The following is an 18,819-nucleotide window of genomic DNA, read 5'->3' as shown; positions in this document are numbered from 1 at the left end:
CCTTCCTTACTAGAAATAATTCCTTTATGGAAAATTTTTGATCAGGTAACAAGATTCTTGTAGATCAGGGGAATAAATATCAGATATACACAAAACTGTGTTTCTTGCTGGCCACACAGGAAACCTGTGGCAGAGTTTGAAACCAAAGCTTTATTTCCACATCCCAACCCAGCTGATCAAGCAATTAACTGTTCTTCCTCACCACTTTTATTTCCATTTCACTTTCCATTTAAGATGCCATAAAAGTGTCCAAATTTAAGATTAGCATTCGGTAACAACACAAGAATGTATTTTATTATTTATTTTTTATATATTGAAAAATTCTGTAAGAAAACAGCATGTATTTAATGAACTATTTAGCATGACACTGAGTAAATTACTCATAGACTTGAATGCATTTTCTACTAAGCAAAGCAACTGTTGTTTTCATTCCTGTCCACCATATTTCTTCCTGCCACCTCCTCCAATACAGTGGATAATCAAAACTCTCAGATTCTTAGAAAAGGTTTCTTAGGTTTGATGATGTCTGTTTTGCTACTGAAATTATACTGGTCAAAGGCTGCCTGGCCACCCCCACTGCAACAGAAAATGAAGGCAGGACTGATAATTTAAAAAAACAAATTAGAATTTACAGACATGAAAACAAAAGAAATTACCTGGGTCTTCTATAGATAAGTTCTTCGTTAACCATTGAACAATGTCTGAACCTAGAAACAAAACAACAGGCATTTTTATATTAGTAAGTTTTCTCTTCCTATTCTTCAGATCCCTGAGGCAATTCATATTGTTCTTCCATGGAAGAGATCTACACTTTTTGTTCAGATTGGCTAGAAAAAAATATCGTGACAGTTTTATTTTATTTTAGCTTCTATTTTCTAGCTTTGCTTTAGCAGAGAAGCATAGCACTCATTCTTTCTTTAGGCTAAGATTCAGAAAAAGTAATAGAAGTGCACTAAGTGTATAATAATAGTCTGCATTTTAAAAATTACATATATGATAATAGTCTGCATTTTAAAAATTACACTGCTGCAAAATTTACACAGCAAAACAAACACCTTATAAAGCTAATATTAAGTTTTTCACCCCTTAAAAATGAGTTATCAGTAAAAGCATATTCAGTTACCCATATATGTACTACCAATGTATCAAACTCCACCTCATGGCTAAGCTCTTGGCAGAATTCATTTTTCCCTTCGTGCTTAAGCTCTTTCCTCACTAATCCTGTCTCTCCTCTTCCATATCCCTTCATTTACTGCCTATCCATTTCTTTCTATCTAATTTCCTGTCTTGTTTTAAGGTCCAATGCTGTTGCTCACTTCTTAACGCCTTTCATACCAAATTTCTTGCTGCTTTTTGCACTGAGTACCCTTCAAAGCTCACCTCCTAATTCCTAACCCATCTGCTCCTCTTGGGCGTGCACTTCTATTACACTTCTCACTTTATGTCACAAGCCTTGTTTTTCAGATTGAAATCTACAGTTGAACTTCACCCATTGAGAGTACGAATTACAAAATAAATTATGAAGCAGTGCTGCAGATGAAAAAAAAACCCCTTCATTCATGATTTAACAACTTTAAATAACAAAATTTTCTTAAAGGGAAAATGTAGTGAAACACTGATGAGATGTTACATGCATGTTTTTTGTGTTTCATGATGGCTCCAGTTCAGACAAGCAGTGTAATAGAGAGACATGTCATGTAATATTTCCTTATAGAATCAATATTTATGATGCTCAGCCATTTCCCAGCAAACATAATAATGAAATTCTTTCATAAACCTTAAATTTAAAACAATCATAAAAATCTACAAAACTTCCACAAATATAAACTATATCAAAACAATAAAATCTCTTGAATATACAATAATACATAACATTAGAATATGGAGCACATTTCCCCTGTCTCTCCCTAGATTCAAATTTCTTTCTGTACTTTGCATAGTGCATTTCCTTTGGTTTTCCTAACGCAATGAAAATGATACTTTAAAAAGGCATTTCAGAGAAGAAAGGAAATTTACTTCTCCTTGCTTTCTTAGTTTTAAAGAATATAGTTCTGTAGCCTTTTTTTTATTACACATAGTGAATAGCTTTATCATGTATTTTACAAAGCCTTGTTGATAATATCATAACTGTGTGTGTATGCATTACTAAATTGATCACATAGCAGTGAAAATCTGTGTAGATTTTACAACCATCTCCAGAGCAGACATTTTCATTACTATGTTACATGTCTAAATTTTGATAGTTATTAAACTCCAGAGGCACCATTTCTCATAGCATTTACATGGCTTTATTCCTTAAAAGAGGCAATTTACATTTGCATGCTGTTGGAGGAGTACGAAATGTTTCAGACAGATATTCCTACCTCAAAATACTCTACTTTTATTCTATTTTTATGTATTTTTATAAATACAATTTCAGTCCCTTATTTATACATATGAACTTTACAAGGCCGACGCTGAAGGAAGAATTTTAACTTAGTGTAAGACAAAACTTCATAGACTTAATGATGCAGTTCCAAGCAAAGCTATATTTTTATGTCAGCTGACTAGATAAGTTAGTGAGCCCTAAATATTTTCCTAAATCTTCAAAGATCAGAGAAAAAAAATAGAAAAACATCATGACACTTCTGAATACTGATTCTTAACTTTGTCTTCCTTCAAATTTCTGAGGTACCATATAGGAAGAAATTTCCTATTTTATTTATCTCACCTTCAAATACTTCTTTCCTTTTTGCTTCTTTTGAAAACTCTCCTACAGTGACATGCTACATTCCTTAGTCCTCAGCTCCTGGCATCACATTTGCGTACATGGTCTACACATCAGAAATTTCACCTCCATATGTTGCACTGTCTTTTGGCTATTATAACTAATAGTGGGAAGTGGGGTTTCATAACAACTGCACCACCTGATTCTGAAAGTTCATTGCTGCTCTATTCACATTTTACACTGAAGCCACTCCCCTGGCACTTGAAAGCCTGAACAGCACCTTAAGCCAGCTATTTTATTCAAACGCTGATGATTTCAGATGCATGACTTTAATGACAAAAGCCCAGATGAATAAGCATCAACATGAACACTCTCCTTTTAGTGTGAAGGCTCTTCAAGTAAAACAAAGTTGAAAGTAATTGGTCATATCACAAGGGAAAAATTTATCAGTTCATATTTCTTTGGGAGATCTTGGGGCCAAAACTAGTCCTAAAAGAATAATAAAGGACAGAAGACCCGTCGGTTGTGAGGCGATGGGGCCGAGAGAGAGGCTTGGATACCTCCCTCGTGGAGTGCTGGCAGAAAGCCAGCTATCAGCTGCTGCATGCATGAGATGAGGAGAAACCTGCTGCATTAGAAGATCCTGCTGCTTAAGGACTGGAAGGGATCTGTCCTTCTTTCCCTCCTGGACTTTTATTTGGAGGGGAGAAGAGATCTGATCATTGTAAATACATATGTCATGGTAGAGATAGTTTGTGATCATGTGTATAATGTGATATGGTATTTATTTGTACAGTCATTGTAATATATTCCCTTTTCCCCACTTTGAGTCTGGTGTGTTTTGTCTGGAAAAACCCATCTCACATTAGGTTGAGATGTGGGAGGGGGAATGGAGCTAGGGAATTGGATTTTGGGACTATCTCAAACCATGACACTTGTAAAGCTTGCTGGGTGTTCTTTTAGCTACTACTTTTAACGTCTAATCAACAAGATGGTTTCATTCAATTATTCCTGCGCCCTTTTCTAAGATTTATTACTTATGCAAATGTGTTCTAAAAGCAAAACTATTATTCTATTTTCTTATCTTAGGGGAAGAAAAGCAAGGCATCAATACAGGTGAAAACAGGAAAACAATATTTCCCATGAGTCCTAGCTTTGAAAAACCTGGTGATCAGTAAATTCATGTCATTTTTCATATACCACACTTCACATCTACAGGAATTATGATTCAAGACTATAAACTTCATTATTTGTAAAAAAACCCCTAACACTTATAGGATGAAAAGTCTTTAACTTTCAAACCTGAATCTGTCTTATTGCCAGAAATCCATCAAAAAGACAATCCCATCAGATGATACAAATTTCATGGAGCCACTACTTCGGTATTGGACTCTTCTGGAAAGGAAAACTTCAGCAATCCAAACTAGAAAATGTTGCCTGTGTCAGATATTCAGTTTTTTATACTGTTTAATGTGTGACAACAAAGCCCCAGTAATAACATTTTCAATGCAGATTCTCAAGGTAAGTTCTCCAGGTTTCCCTGCCTCACTTCTCGTAAGAAGTTAAAAGGCAAGCTGGCTATTAAATTTGTAGTCAAATTGCCAACTGAATTTTGAAATCCCAGAAGAAGCTTCAATTTTCATACAAATTTTTAAATCAAATAGCACTGGACAAGGCAAAGTGATAACTTGTAATAACAAATTAAAGCTAGCACAAGCAGAAAACCTTTGAAAATGGGTTTTTTTTAGACATAGAGCCTGAAAGCCAGCAGTGAGATTCCTTAAATGTCAGCACCTACCCAGATAAAGGCAGTAAAATTCACAAGATCTTACTCAAGTTCAAAAACAAAACAGACTTTCAACTCCTTTAAAGAAATAGGCAAAAGTATGTCTACTTTCATACACAAACAAATAAGACTCAAGCATGTCCTTTGTGAAATGTACTTGCTGAAAACTGCACAAGTGATTAATTTTAAATGAAATGGTCCAAACCAGCAGTTGCTGAAGCCATCACAGCATCTTAAGAAAATATATTTGAGGAAAGCATGTTCTCTGAACTCTGCAATGCTAATTTCTAAGTCAAAGTCGTAAAGGCCAGGACAAGGCTAAAGTTAGCTTTCAAGAACAAACACCTTATTTTAAACAAGTCCTTATAGAGTACATTTCCAAAAGGTGCTCGTTCTGATCTATAGAAAATATCATGGGAATTATAGATCCAATTTTTGCTATGTATAGATGCATGAGCCATGACCAAAAAAAAAAAAAAAAAAAAAAGATTTAATGGTAGAAGAAAAGCAAAATTTGAAATGCCCTATCTTTTTCAAAATTCAAAAACATATTTAGCTGAAGAAGACACAGTTGCAAGAAAGTATATTTTATTAATCAGAATCACAAACCATGAGACCACTGAGAAACTTAACCCAATGATTTCTTACTTCATAGAGAGACAGGTTCAACCTTGCAAAAAAAATAGTCTGTTACTGTTAAGATCTTGTTTTAGTAACTAAAACCTATTCTTCCTTTTACTTTTAGACCTCAGAATATTTACAGACGATGAAGAGAGAAAGTGACACAGTAAACTCCTCTGTGTAACTGATACCACGAGAGAGGATTTTGCTGTTGAAAATCAAGACTTTTGCCCTCTGAGCTCTCAAGAGCAACAGAAGTCATTGTGATGTTTGCCCTGCACTGTGGAAGCTGGGCAGCTGGGTATGTTGGGTGCATGCTTGTTCCCTGAAAAGCAGCAGTGGATCATCTGAGAGCTCCCTTAGGGGAGCCTCCTGCTCGGCTGGCTCACCTTCAGCCACCACCACCTGGCCTTGAGAATCTGGAGAACTTTTTGCAGGGCAGCTCACAGTATGGAAAACTTAATAACATTACTCTAGAAATTATCAGTGTCTAAATTTAAGACAACAAGACTATTAGTTAAATTACTAAGAAAATATTACTGCATTTCCCTTGTTTCTCTTTTCTTTCATATATTGGAAGAGGAGGGAATTGTGCCATTTTAACCTCGGTCTTCAACACCACCACTTTGTCACATTACTTCACGGTGATACATCAGGAAATTAAGTTTAGCCTCTGACACACACTTCAAAATCCTTGGTCATGACTGAAAAAAAATATAATGTGCAATTTAATTTCTCACCACTGATTCAGATACTGGAAACACAGAAACTGGATCAGATGGGCAGGGCGATTGTAAAGGCCAGTGGCCTATTAGGTTCTCACCACTAGCTGGTTTTGCACAAAAATTTTTCTCTAAATGAAAGTAGGACTCTTTGAAAGTAGGACCCTTTCACTGGTGAATGGGACAAGATGATCTGCATTCTCCTTGAAGTTTTCATGATAAAACATAGCATATATTGCCACTGTCATATCAGCACTGATATTTTACAATTTCTTTTCTTTCTCTGAGAAGCACAATTTGTGTTTGAATTCTGCATGCATGTATCTGCCACTTGCTTCTTAAAATTACTGATGAAAACAAATTATAAACTTACTCTTTTGACTTATTACAATTGGAGGTGGACCATGTATTTGTTTGAGTGCCCTTGCAACTCAAGGAAGCTTGTACCCAGCTGCAGGTTTAAAAATCTCTTCTGAATAATAGTAAGAGTACAGGGATTATGACATATTTTAATGAAACTACTCAAGCACAAAATTACAGTTTTCTAGTTTTAAAACAATATAAGCTGCAATATACTCTTTTTTCCCCAGGTGAAAGTGGATACAGGAATTTTGCAGAAGTAAAACCCTCAAATGAATCATCCTACTCCTTTTGAGCTGGACTCTTTCATTCCATGCTGTAACCAGTCCTCAGAAATACTCAAACCTAGAAGGGCAGAAAGGATCCGTAATTCTGGCTAGCCTAAGCTTGTGAAGAACAATGTATTGCTTGATACTTTGAAGACTTTCTGCTTCAGAGAGGAAAATTCAGCTACTTCCATATTATGAAAGAGCTAATAAAATATGTAAAAATCTCTTCCACTTCCACACCTATAAGAAATCACTCAGTGATGCTGACCAACAAATTACAGTAATGTAAATCCTGCAGTCATACCCTGTCTCATAACCAAGCTTCAGAGCAGAAATCTGGTTCATATAAAAACTAAAAGGATAATTAAACATGGCTGTGTATCTGTGCCCGCTCTTTAATTTAAGAGTGCCAATCTACACAGGTCCCTGTCTTCTCCAGCAAAAGGAACTGCTGTTCCGTTCCAGCAACGTTTATCTTTAAAGTTTCCCAAAAGACATCCTCTACTTCGATCTCCTCCGTGGCCACAAGTGACTGTTTTACAGATGACACTAGCTGTGCATAATTGGCAACACACCAGTAACCGCAGATGAGACCCCTGTAATCCCAAGGCTCTTATATTAAGCACTAGAGTTTAGTATCTTGCTGAAGAACATTGCTCCATGCTAAACATTTGCAAGACAAGTGATGTTGTTTATAAAAATTAAGTAGTATGAAAATCCAGTACAGCCTCCCTCAAGAAAAGCCGAGAAGGAAATGGATAAGTGACTCGAATACCAAGTTTGACCTCCGGTTCCTGAAATAACGTGTAAAAGGGAAACAGTAACATCACTGTTGTCTTTATCTTGAACTTTCACTCTGAAAAACTGATCCAAGATTATTTCAGGAAAACTGACAACGTATTCTTGTGGGAAAAATTTGCTACTTGCCATAAATAGTTCACCTAACTTTCTTTTTAGATCTACTAGATATTTCACCATATCTTCCTGAAAACTTTGTATAGAAAACAGGTAGATTGTTAAGCATAATATGTTCTTTCTCTCATACACATACCAGTAAGTGTTTGAACGTAGCACTTTGATAATATTTTCAACACAGTAAAAGCTGCCTGAGATTATCTCTGCCACAAAAAATATTTTTGCTTTCTTATTTTTTTATATCAGCAGTTTGAAAATAGTGTGTAAAACCAAATACCCTCCAAGTTCAACAAAAAAGCTTTATGAGACTCCTCACCATGCTTCAAGTAATGATGTTTTTTTCATATTTCCACTTTAATATCACTAAGAAATACTATATTTCCCTTCTGAAATGCTGCTTCTAATTCTTGCCATACTGCCCCCCGAAGACACCCACACACAGATGGTAATGGAAGGAAGTGAGGCAGCAATGTAATTTCTGCTAGACACTTTACATTCATGGAAGATTTTCAAAGGGGAATATCCTGAAGTACTAATTCAGGGTTAACGGGAATAAATATATTATAATACAAGACTTGACTTGTGATTTTTACTCCACGAAGAAAGTCAGTGGTGACACAGTGACTTGCAGTTTTGACATTTGCCCAGTAACAATGTCAACGCACTTTCTCACAAAGTGTTCCTACACAATAGTAGTTAATTTATACAGTTGGTTTGAAAACGGGTTTTTCCACTGTTGCTATTTCAAAACACTCTTTCAGTGACTCATGCTCTTGCTGTTCTCTTTGCTTAAGGTTCTGGAAATTGATGTCCAAAAAAAATCCCCTTTGATAAGCGCAGATTTCCTGAATAACCCAAGCTGTTTATTTGGTTGTTTTGACTAAAATACATCCTTCAGAAAGATTTAGTGATGTTAAGTACAACAGCATAACGTGATGCTCTGCAAAAGCTCCTGAACCAAAAGTTTCCCAAGAATTTGCTATTACCCAGCCATTCTCACACATACAGAAACATCTCCAATGGGAAACTCCAATAAAAAAATTCTACAACACAGCAGTTTCACAGAATACTTATCTTCAGAGATACAACCCAGCATGGGGACACAGGCTATAACAGAAAGTACCAAAACATGAATTTCATTCCAAAATGCCAAGAAATTGCAAAATAAAAATACTTTGTTTGGCCAAAGTAGTCATCTGGGGTTTTTAGTTTTTGTTCCCATTGTTCTATGGCCTCTAGTACAGGTCAGCTATTTTTCAGCTAATAGTAATAAATACAAAATATAAGATACAAGAAAGTTTGTTGAAGCTGAGTAGAAACTTTCAACTTTAATCCTAATATTCAAGTGTTACACCAGAAATGTCAGTAACTATGATCAGAACTTCGCTCAAGGCTTCTTTTTTTTTTCTATTTGAAATATGAAATGTTTTAATATTCAATAGACCACAGAAAGTTCAAATGAATTTCTATTTTTGATTAAGCTGTGCTGGATGTTTTTGTGCTATTTCTTCCAGATCCATGATTATTTTAATACTGCTATGTCTTAGAGTTTACACTTCAAAGATCTGCTGCAGGGCTACATTTTCAAAAGGGAAAAGAAATTAAGTTATTCAAATTGCAAGTACCTATACTTTGGAGCATTAGTCTGACTGAAAATCTAATCCCATTCAGCTTTTACCAAAATATGGGATTGTTTCAAGACTTTATTATGCTCAGTTGCTTGGCATAAAAAAATCACATCATATAGTATGGAATGAACTGTGTTAGAAACAAAACTGACCTTTGCTCCAACCTCAGTACTTGCACCAAATTCAGCATATTTTGCATTTGCAGTCTTTCATCACTATTATGAATTAGTTTATTTAAATGTCAATAATTGTGCTGCACAACTATCTGAAACAGATACGACTTGGTCAGTTCTCAAAGACATAAAAATCTCATGGTTCTTCTCATGGTAGTACTTTACATATGCACCTTAAGTCCCTTGTCACAATAAAGGCAAAATGTTTTAGCTGTTGAGGATAATTCCCAAGTATTCATTGAAATATAAGTTCTGTTGACATTTGAAATTCTCTAACATGATTTATCCATCAATGGAGATTTATCAAAAATTGAGATAGACGTGAATTACCACTTTAAGATGCAATCAACAGCTCTTGGGTTAAAAATAAACTTAATCATACCATCCATAATAAGTACCATATTTCTATCTCAAATTTTGAAAATTGAAGTATGGTACATGCTCATACAAGTGAGTGTATATGCCAGTCATTTCATATATTATGCTCCCATTAATCACAATAAATTTAGCAAACCAAGAAGTAAAACTTAGAGACAATAAATTTCTATATGCTTAAGTTTACTAAGTTCATTCCCTCACTGCTGTGTTTCCCTAGGGACATTCACATCAGCATTTGTAAGATATTATTTGCAGCCCTGTAGCCAGTATTGGTTTTTTGTCTATGACATTTTTATAAGAATTCAAAAGCAACTTTTCTGCTTTGACAAGTAACTTGGTACCACATCAATCAAATATGTCTTAGAAGCAAAGTACTTTGCTTTCCATCAGTATGAGGCAGTGACCATAGAGACATCACTAATGTCTCCATCTTAGGAATGTCTCTTGGAACTCGGACAAAGAAACAATCTCTGCAAAAACGTCCTATTTTCTTCCATCCCTACCCTCACATTCATTATGTTCAGAGCTACCATTTGATACACTGGCTCATTGATAATCCACTGGCTCATGGGAAGCACTTGTAAGTTTACGTGAAAAAGTTGGAGAGAGCAGTTTTCAGCCATCCATTATTAAGTAGAAGAATGATAAAAAAGACATTATTCTGAACAATGCTGGACCAGTAGCCCGTGATGTGACCTTTGGTATTTATTTCACCAGTAAATATAATAGTTCCCCATGCTGCGTAGTGGATTTGGGGGTTAGAGGACAGAGACGCATTTTGAAAAGATCAACGTGTAAGTCACTCACTCACTCACTCTCTCACTCATAATAGTACACGTCCTGGAGTCTGGATTCTATTTGTCCTGTTATTTTACTGTACATTTCAATGTTTTATTTCTTTTGGATAAAACAGCTAAGAACTGATGGTGTCTTACTGTGAACACAGGATGGGTCTTTTATGACTTCAACTCGTGAGTACAAAAGCTCTTTGTGAAAACGAGGATGTAGCTCATTATTTTTTTCCTTTTTCACAAATGCAGAGAAAAATGAAGTTCATACAGTTGCCTAGGAGTATGCAGTGACATGAATACTACTTTTAGCACTTGTTGTGTCTCTGCTGTTTACATTGTCAGAGTAAGAATAAATAGTATCAAGATGTAAAATCATCCTCGGTGAGGAAACGTATACATAACTCTTCACACACCCCCTATCCAAACCAGTTCTGTCTCTCTTCTTTCCATTTATTTGGATTTTGGTGTACATATTTTATGTAAAATTATTGATGGCCATCATTTCTTCCTTAACCATTGATTGTAGACTCAGGAACAGATAATATACACTCTCTTTAGAAAATAAAGGCAGGATCAGTAAAGAACTATAAAGTAAACAGATATTCAGTACCAGGACTGCTGTTTATTAGTGGAAGGTAAAAGCAGACAAGCCCTATGTTGAGGCCCAGGAGAGAATAAAGATATGTCAAGTGAAATAAATACATCCTGTTTGATCTGGCACCAGCAATTAATACAATTCTCCTGTTACCTTATTGTCAGACAAGAAGTTGGTGAAAAGCAGCAAACGGTGCTTGTGCCTGGACTAGCAAATAGCCTGGTTATGGCAGTAGGTTTGATAGACTGGGAACGGCACCACTCTCCTCTCCAAAATACAGGAGAAAGGGAGTAGTGGTAATATGACTGGTGAGAGATTTCCTTGATGCAAAACATGATGGATACAGGTCATAAGGAGGGAAGACAAGTAGTTTATCCCCTTCCAATTTCTGCTTCACTTTGCATGAGGAAGGTTTATACTAAGAAACTAAGTATATACTAGGCTGTTTTAGTCCTCCTTTCTATTATGCTAGTTCTAACTGACCCTGCATAAAACTGGGCTCCTGTCTAACACCAATATACAAATAAATGTTGGCGATAGCACTGTTTTCAACAAATACTGTCCAATGGATGGGAATACAGGCTCATGCTTACACATAACCTTCTTTATTTCCTCATAGATACCCTGTTGCTGCCTTTACTGCTGCCAAACTGGCAGTGTTGATCCCTTCCACAGACTCAGCAGAGCCCACTGCATGGCATTCACAGCAACGATTTGTAACTATGATTTGAAACTACTCTGTAAAGTTTTTGGGCTAACAAATGCTTCCAGTGGTTTGCTTTGTGCCACGTTAACAGTCAGTGAAACATGCTGGTCTCAGGTGAAGGAGGACCAGTCTATTTGTTATGCAGCACACAATCACACAGCAATTCAAACCAGCCAGGAAATGTTAGGAGACTTTGTTCATCAAAAATTCACTACACTCGTCTTCTACTGGCTTTGCGGAGAGTATGTCTTCAACCATTGCCATTTTGGGAACACAACCATTCCGTGGCTTTAAGCAATCGCGGTTGGAATATATTTCCACGCTTCTAATTTTTGGTTTTTTTTTAAGAAAATGATTGTATACTGGTTTAGGTGAGTATGTAAAAAATATCTATAGATTCAAGTTTAAAACTGATGTCCACGTTTCTTACTAATATAATGAGATTCCCTTCCCATGTTATGCTTCTAGAAATGACTATCACTCAAGGAAAGAAAGCAACAAGTTTTCACTACTGTTAATATACTTTAAATTTCAGCATTTTTTCCTTCTCACATGTTTAAAATTACCATTTAGTTTCCATTATGAAAGATATCCTTGCTAGTTAGCGTTTTCTTCTTTTTAGCAAGTAAGTTAACAAAGGCAGACAAGTTTTTTATCAAGCAAGAATACACGTGCACTGAGAAAACAGGAAAATTACAGCTCTAAGTACAGGTTCTTAAGATGAAGCACCCACAAGTAACTATTGCTACATATAAAGCAAATACAATCGTGTAATCCTTTAGTGCTGCCTAAATTTGCTGTACTCTAAACTTAGTAGAGATGATGATCACCAAACCAAGCATATCAGTGAAGGAAGATATGGCAGAGGTGGAAGTTATTCTGCTGTTTCATGTTGCAGAAATCATTCAGTAATTTTAGTACGGGCAGCATCTTATACAAATTGCTATTCAAACACACTGGAATGGTAAGTTCTTCCACTAAGTATCTTACAATCAGCATTTCTGATGTGACAATTTAACTAAATAATGAATATTTTCTGTGTTGATCATATTCTGTGGTTGCTCGATAAAGCCCTGACTTCTGTTATTCTCTGAGCTTCCCCAGTCAAAAGTGCATCCTTGACAAGATGCTACATTAGTCATAACCGAACTCATGAGACACCAGCGTTTCTTACCTTGCAGCAAATTCTGAGGCTCTCAAACTTCATTTTGATATGAAGTGGAACCTCAACACCAAACATCAAAGCTTTGCACAAACTGAAAAATTAAAAATACTTTCCTTTAATGCTATCAAAATATGTGATTCAACAGGGGTAAAACCTTTTTTTTTTTATCATAAAACAAACAGAATTTTTCAGCTTCATCTTTCTGACTCATATGACAGCTTCTAATGGAAGTATAATATTAAAACAATAAAACAAAAATGCAGTATTTCAGTACTTCCTGATAAGGGTAAAGTCAAAAAAATTCTCTTGAAAGAGTGTGGCTGTGAAAACATTTCCCAGCAGAAAACTGATTTGCCACACATAGCATCAGAAAGGCTCTTAATGGATAATTCTTTTAAGTTAAGTAGATGTAGAAGGCTTGTACAGAACTAAGATGGATGTGCCTCATTATGCTATGATTCCATAATCTCTTTGACAAGACCAGAGGACAGTGCCATAGGATCTGCTACAGTGAGCACTCATAGAAAGTCAATTGATAGTTTTAGACAATAGAGACAAAATAAGAAGAGAATAAAGGGCAATCACATCTGCCTTTTTCTCTTAAGGTGTTACTTTGTCAATGATTATCAGAATGAGTCGAAATTTATAGTTATCTTTAATAACATGCTATTTCCATTTTAACATAAACTAAATTCACAGATATTCTTATTGTGCAATATAAACACTATAACTATAGCAGTGATAGCTCCGCTTATCTCATATCTCATATCTTGCCTCTCTGTTGATGATGAGTCATCTCTCCTCCTACCATGTAGTAAAGAAAACAGATGAGCCTTGAAAAGCTAACACTTTTTGCAATTTTATATAGCAAATACCATTTGTAAAATACATTTGAAAAATCACAGCTCCTGTAACTACTATATAAATTTCCAGACAGTGAGTTACATACAGTGGGGATGAAAACATTTGGAAAGTATCTGGAATTTTGTTTCTAAAAGATTTTTTTTTTCTAAAAGAAGAGTAAGAGTGAATTAGTATTTTGGCAGTTTTGATCATGTCCTTTTAAGCTTTAATTTCAAGCATATTTTTAACTCCGGAGCTATGCTTAGAAGTAATTTCTATTTATTGACTGTGAAATCAAAGGGAATATTATAAAACCATTCTCTGTTTCAGTTGCAATGGAAAAATCCAAAGTAACTCCATTATGGTCAGTAAAAATGTTTCAAAAGTTTCGGGAAGTGGTTGACAAAAATACTGAAATATGACTCAAATTCTTCTCAGCCATGACATATGCTGAGACTTACGGCAAACAAACTTCAATTTCAAGTGCTAAAGAAACCTAAACTCTATTTCTTTACTCTTTCTAAGGTCAGTAACTATGCAAAATTTTAGTAAGACTATAACCATTTAGAGGTATTTACTTCTAACATAAAAAAACTTCTCTATACAATACTGTAGATTTTTATACTCAATTGCATCTTTGCACCTGACAGGTGAAACGGATATGTAAAAACTCTTCATATTGTTTAGGAAGGTGTCATGATTGTCTCAAGTAGCTTCCTGTGCTATGTGAACTGAAGCAGCTGTGGTCTAAAATGGACATCTCACATCTTTATGTACAAAGATGAAACATTCAGGGTATTTTGGCATGAAACCTGTTTATTTTACCAGAGGCATTAGTAACATGATAATATTCTCTCCCTTCATCAAAAACACTTCCTTTGTTTGATGCCTTCACGAGGAAACCTAGACAAATGCTAGTAACTCAAGTCACATATGTAAAAATCAGAACTGTCTAGCAGTTGTGCTCCCTCCTCTCTGTGCAGGGAAGCTGAGGGAGGACAGCAGACATGGAGTGTCTTAGATGCCAGTTAGGTAACTATGCTGAAAACAACGCAAAAAGAGAAATAAATGGGTATGTACAAACAAGTAGGACAAGGTTATTGAGGGACATCCTATTTGAAGGACCTGTTGTCTTGGTTTTGACTGATGCGGTCACCTCCATCAAGCCTGGTTACCTATATATGGCACAAGGGAAATGATTTCACAGAAATATGATCACTGATCAAAAAATCTTTTCAGCAAGGGAAACAACGATGCTCAGTTTGTCACAGATATGCACTATTTAAAGTGAGTGTTATCTTCTAAAGATGTGAAACTTACAAAGTGACCAGCAAAGAATTAGAGAAAATAATTTAATTGAATTACAATTTGCACCATAGTATGTGAAAGAATTCTAGCAACATTGAGTCACCTAGTACTACTGGGAAAAAGTGAATACACAGTTCACTTCATAACTACGGTAGCGGTCAGAGAGGTCAAATGGATAGCCTGCTGCCACAAAGAGAGAATGGGTAGCCAACGACAAAAAATCCAAGAGACTTATATTCAAGCCTCACTTATAAGCCATAGGTTATGTTAGTATGTCTTAGACAGCACTAGTTTTTTGGGGCATTTTTGGTGCATTTACAAGAGGAATACAGTATTCAAGATATTAAATAAACGTAATTAAATAACGAGAGGCAATTTTTTATTTTACTTCACATGAGAAGATTCAGCCTTAATAATTTACTGATTTTTAGAGTGCTGAACTAGCTATTGCAAGTACTTCTTTAATAATGAAGGGGTCTTTGTCTATTTCTTTATAAAAGTCACACAACATACAGATAAAGGTCAATGTTTAACAGGATGCATGGATAGGCAGGACTTCTAACCATATCAGGCTTGGTCTTGATTTTATTTCATATGAAAACTCTTCATATCATTTGCATTGATGGTGGGGCATAAGATACATGGGGTTTCGTGCAATTTTTAATTAATGTTAGTGTTCTATTTTGTTTTAATCCTTCATATTTTATCCCATGTATTCCTTAACTGAAAGAGATTTATTTAAGACACTTGTTAGGTTTTCTTTTGTATAGTAGCTTGTAAAATTTTGCAGGGAAGGAAGAGCTCTCTGGTGGTCAGGGTGGCATGATTGTGGTCATCACAAGTTCTGCAGTTCGCATTCTTGCATGTGAACCACTCCCTCTTTTGTACACTTTTGTTATTAATATTGTTGCTGTTACTGTTTGTTTTCTTGTCTCTTTGCTGTTTCCAGTAAATTGTTCTTATCTTAACCCATGATAACCTTTTGTGCCTCCAATTCTTCTCTCCAGCCACCCACACAGGGGAGGAGGTAAGGGGAAGTGAGCAGCAGCATGGTTTAAGTGGGAGCACTAAATTGGAGAATACCATTCATAAATCACAATACTACACTTCTAGAGTTAACGTGCTGCAAATGAATATATACTCATACTACATAGCATTCCTTCCAAGTTCCGCTCTCCCATAGCTCATTTTCTTCTTGTTAATATATCCTTTGACGTTAACAGGTTCTGTCTTAAATGTAACTTCAGTTATGGACAGCTTGTTGCGGCCTTGTGTAGCTAATTCTTTATTCTTTCCTCTATGAGGGATGCCATTTTCTGAATCACAATAAAACACTCTAAAAGTAATAGTATTGCAAGACAGCATGTTTCCCAGGTGAAAATGCCCTTGAGTTATATATTATCTCACACTAACACCTTTTTCTCTCTCTTATTGTTGAATTATATCACTCTCTAAATAAAAAAAAGCACATTTCTGGGTTTGTTTTCTTAAGGAAGTAATTTGACTAGTAATGTTTGACTTATTTTGTATTGATGAAACAGAGCTGACTAGTTTGCACCCACTAGTCTTCATTTACTGATGTCAAATACTCTCCTGATATATAAACTTTTGATTCTACTTTATGCAAAAGTTACTGTAATTGCATTGATTCACCAGGTTTTTCTTTTTTTGGTGTTACTTAAGCAGTTGAAGGGGGAATATAAACTGAACACTTGAGCAATGAGAAGAGCTTAACTTCCTTTTTCTCTGGTTTTGTTCTGCTATAATCATATATCACCCTAAGTGTCTGCCAGATAAAAATATAGCATGTATATAATATGAATCACTCTTTCCTAGCACTTTCATTCCTATCACGTTCTTTACGTTTTTCAAAGTGCTAAATACACTGTCTGCTGTATTCTACAGAAATTGGTTTGCAAAAACAGGCTCATTTTCCAGTTGCAAATGGTCATTAAAGGACAATTTGTGCCATTTTATGCTAAGCTTGACACTGTTCATAGATACCTGCAACTGGAAACCGTAGAGAAGAATCTTGCAGATAAAGAGTAAACAGCTTCGGCAACCCAAGGCAAAATCCCAGATCCTAATGGGTACACCCACATTTTGTTAGATTCCAGACACCACTAACTGCGCCTCTAACCCAGCCACAGGGGGAGTCTGTTTTAAACAAGAGCACACAGTAGAGTGCTAGTCGAGAGTACTCTGGGGATTACAAGTCCTGATCTTTATCTGCTGGCAGCTCCACTAAGTACCCACTTGAAGGTCCCCAGCTTCTGGCAGCAGCAGGAGCAGGCACAGGACTCTCATCTCTCAAACACAGCAGCAGGGGTCCTGATGACAGGGGTGGGTGGTTTGTTCCTTGGTTTTCTCTGACTTTGCTGGGTGTTGTCTCATATGTTGTCCACTAGTAGTTTCCGACTGTTTACCTATAATAATAAAAACTAGATTGCTTTTTAATAGCTGCTGAGACACCTACTTCGTGTATCAGTGCTGAGGTATATGTTCAGTTCAGTGATTTAGTTATATTGTGAGTAAAGAAAGATCTAGTCAAATCTGTATGGATTTTACTAAAGTTTTTCTTTCTGTAAAATGTATTCTTTTGTGTACATGTATCTTTCAAATTAATCTATTCATTTTATTAATAGTACAGTTACAGGGTTCATTTAACAATAGAAAAATATCATATTGGAAATATTAATACTCAGCAAAAAAAAGCATTTTTGGATTTGAGGCAGAATATTTTTTATTCCTTTTCTTTTACTTTTCTTTCTTACAAAGTCAATACTAATCAAAGAACAAGAACATGTGTTATTTTTTAAATTATGGCAGCAAGAAGAATGATTTCCTTCCCAAAATAATAGAAAAGTTAGTTCCAAAGGTTTCCAATGCTGATACAAATCTTTATTAGATCTGAGACACAGGACTCTAATCTCCTCTTTATTTGACAGATATGCTGATTTGAGAAGAGTTTCAGCTGACTGAGGACACCTACTGCAAATAATACAACTAATATAGTCCATTTTTCTTTTTGCTATATATTCTGCCTGTTTATATGCTTGCTGTAGATAACGAAAAATGTAAGAATAGTTGCTTGTTATCTGTGCAGCCTCGCTTTTTCTTTTTTTTTGCTATTTTCCTGTAAATTAAATGTCCTGTTTGGATCACCTATTATAGGAACCAGCAATTAAATTGAGTAATTCCCTTGCTAAATCAAAAATGACACTTCAATTTTTACAAAAAATAATTATCTGCATCTGTAACTGGTGTCTTGTACAGATGATCGTAAATTGTCATTCAAATGATATTTGATTTACTTCTCTTATTCTTAGACTTCTACGTCTGTCGCTACATCTACCTGCACATCAGGAGTCCATTTTTGAGTACAGATAATACAGACAGTTTCTATCTTGGTTTGACTAGTAATAAACTGAGCACAGAGACTCAGCACACACTGATGTCTAAGTTTGATGGAGTGGATTGAATAGCCAGAGTCTAAGAGATATGCCAGAAGAACATTCCAAATACACTGAATTAGAGATTTTATCTCATCTTTTATAACAAAGGATCCAAGAATATTTGACACAAACCCCTTAAAGTGGAGTCTACTTCTCAGAAGAACAATTTGATTTGATCTAAAACAGATGCAATATGTAAAGGTGTAAATTGCCATTTCACTCTCTACCCTCAATATTTATTTTGTTTTCTGTTCTGTTCTAAAACACATGTAATTGGAAGGAAATTTAAATTTTCAAATTTTTCAGCTATCAAGCAGTAAGTTTTCAGTTGAAATAAGAGTCACAGAGTATTCAATAGAATATTATATTTTAAAACACAAGTTCAGGTGTAAATGGA

General features: G+C 35.5%; 1 protein-coding gene across 12 annotated transcripts in view; it reads right to left on the bottom strand.

Annotated features, from left to right (window-relative positions):
• The window catches only part of RGS7 (regulator of G protein signaling 7), a 274,166-nt gene that overhangs the window by 104,988 nt on the left and 150,359 nt on the right, over window positions 1-18,819 (bottom strand). For all 12 annotated transcript variants that reach the window (XR_005566261.1, XM_027750669.2, XM_039388723.1 and 9 more), the window contains exon 4: window positions 657-707. Coding sequence is in view for 11 of the 12 variants with exons in the window: in XM_027750669.2 (XP_027606470.1) it covers window positions 657-707 (51 nt within the window). In the remaining variant the exon portion in view is untranslated. The remainder of the gene's footprint in view (window positions 1-656; window positions 708-18,819) is intronic.

The sequence above is a fragment of the Pipra filicauda genome, unplaced genomic scaffold, assembly GCF_003945595.2.
Source record: "Pipra filicauda isolate LSUMZ 115617 unplaced genomic scaffold, ASM394559v2 scaffold122_size2191957_pilon, whole genome shotgun sequence".
NCBI classification, from domain to species: Eukaryota; Metazoa; Chordata; class Aves; order Passeriformes; family Pipridae; genus Pipra; species Pipra filicauda.
Note: the sequence above shows the minus strand (reverse complement) of the source record. Positions and strands in the feature narration are given on the sequence as shown.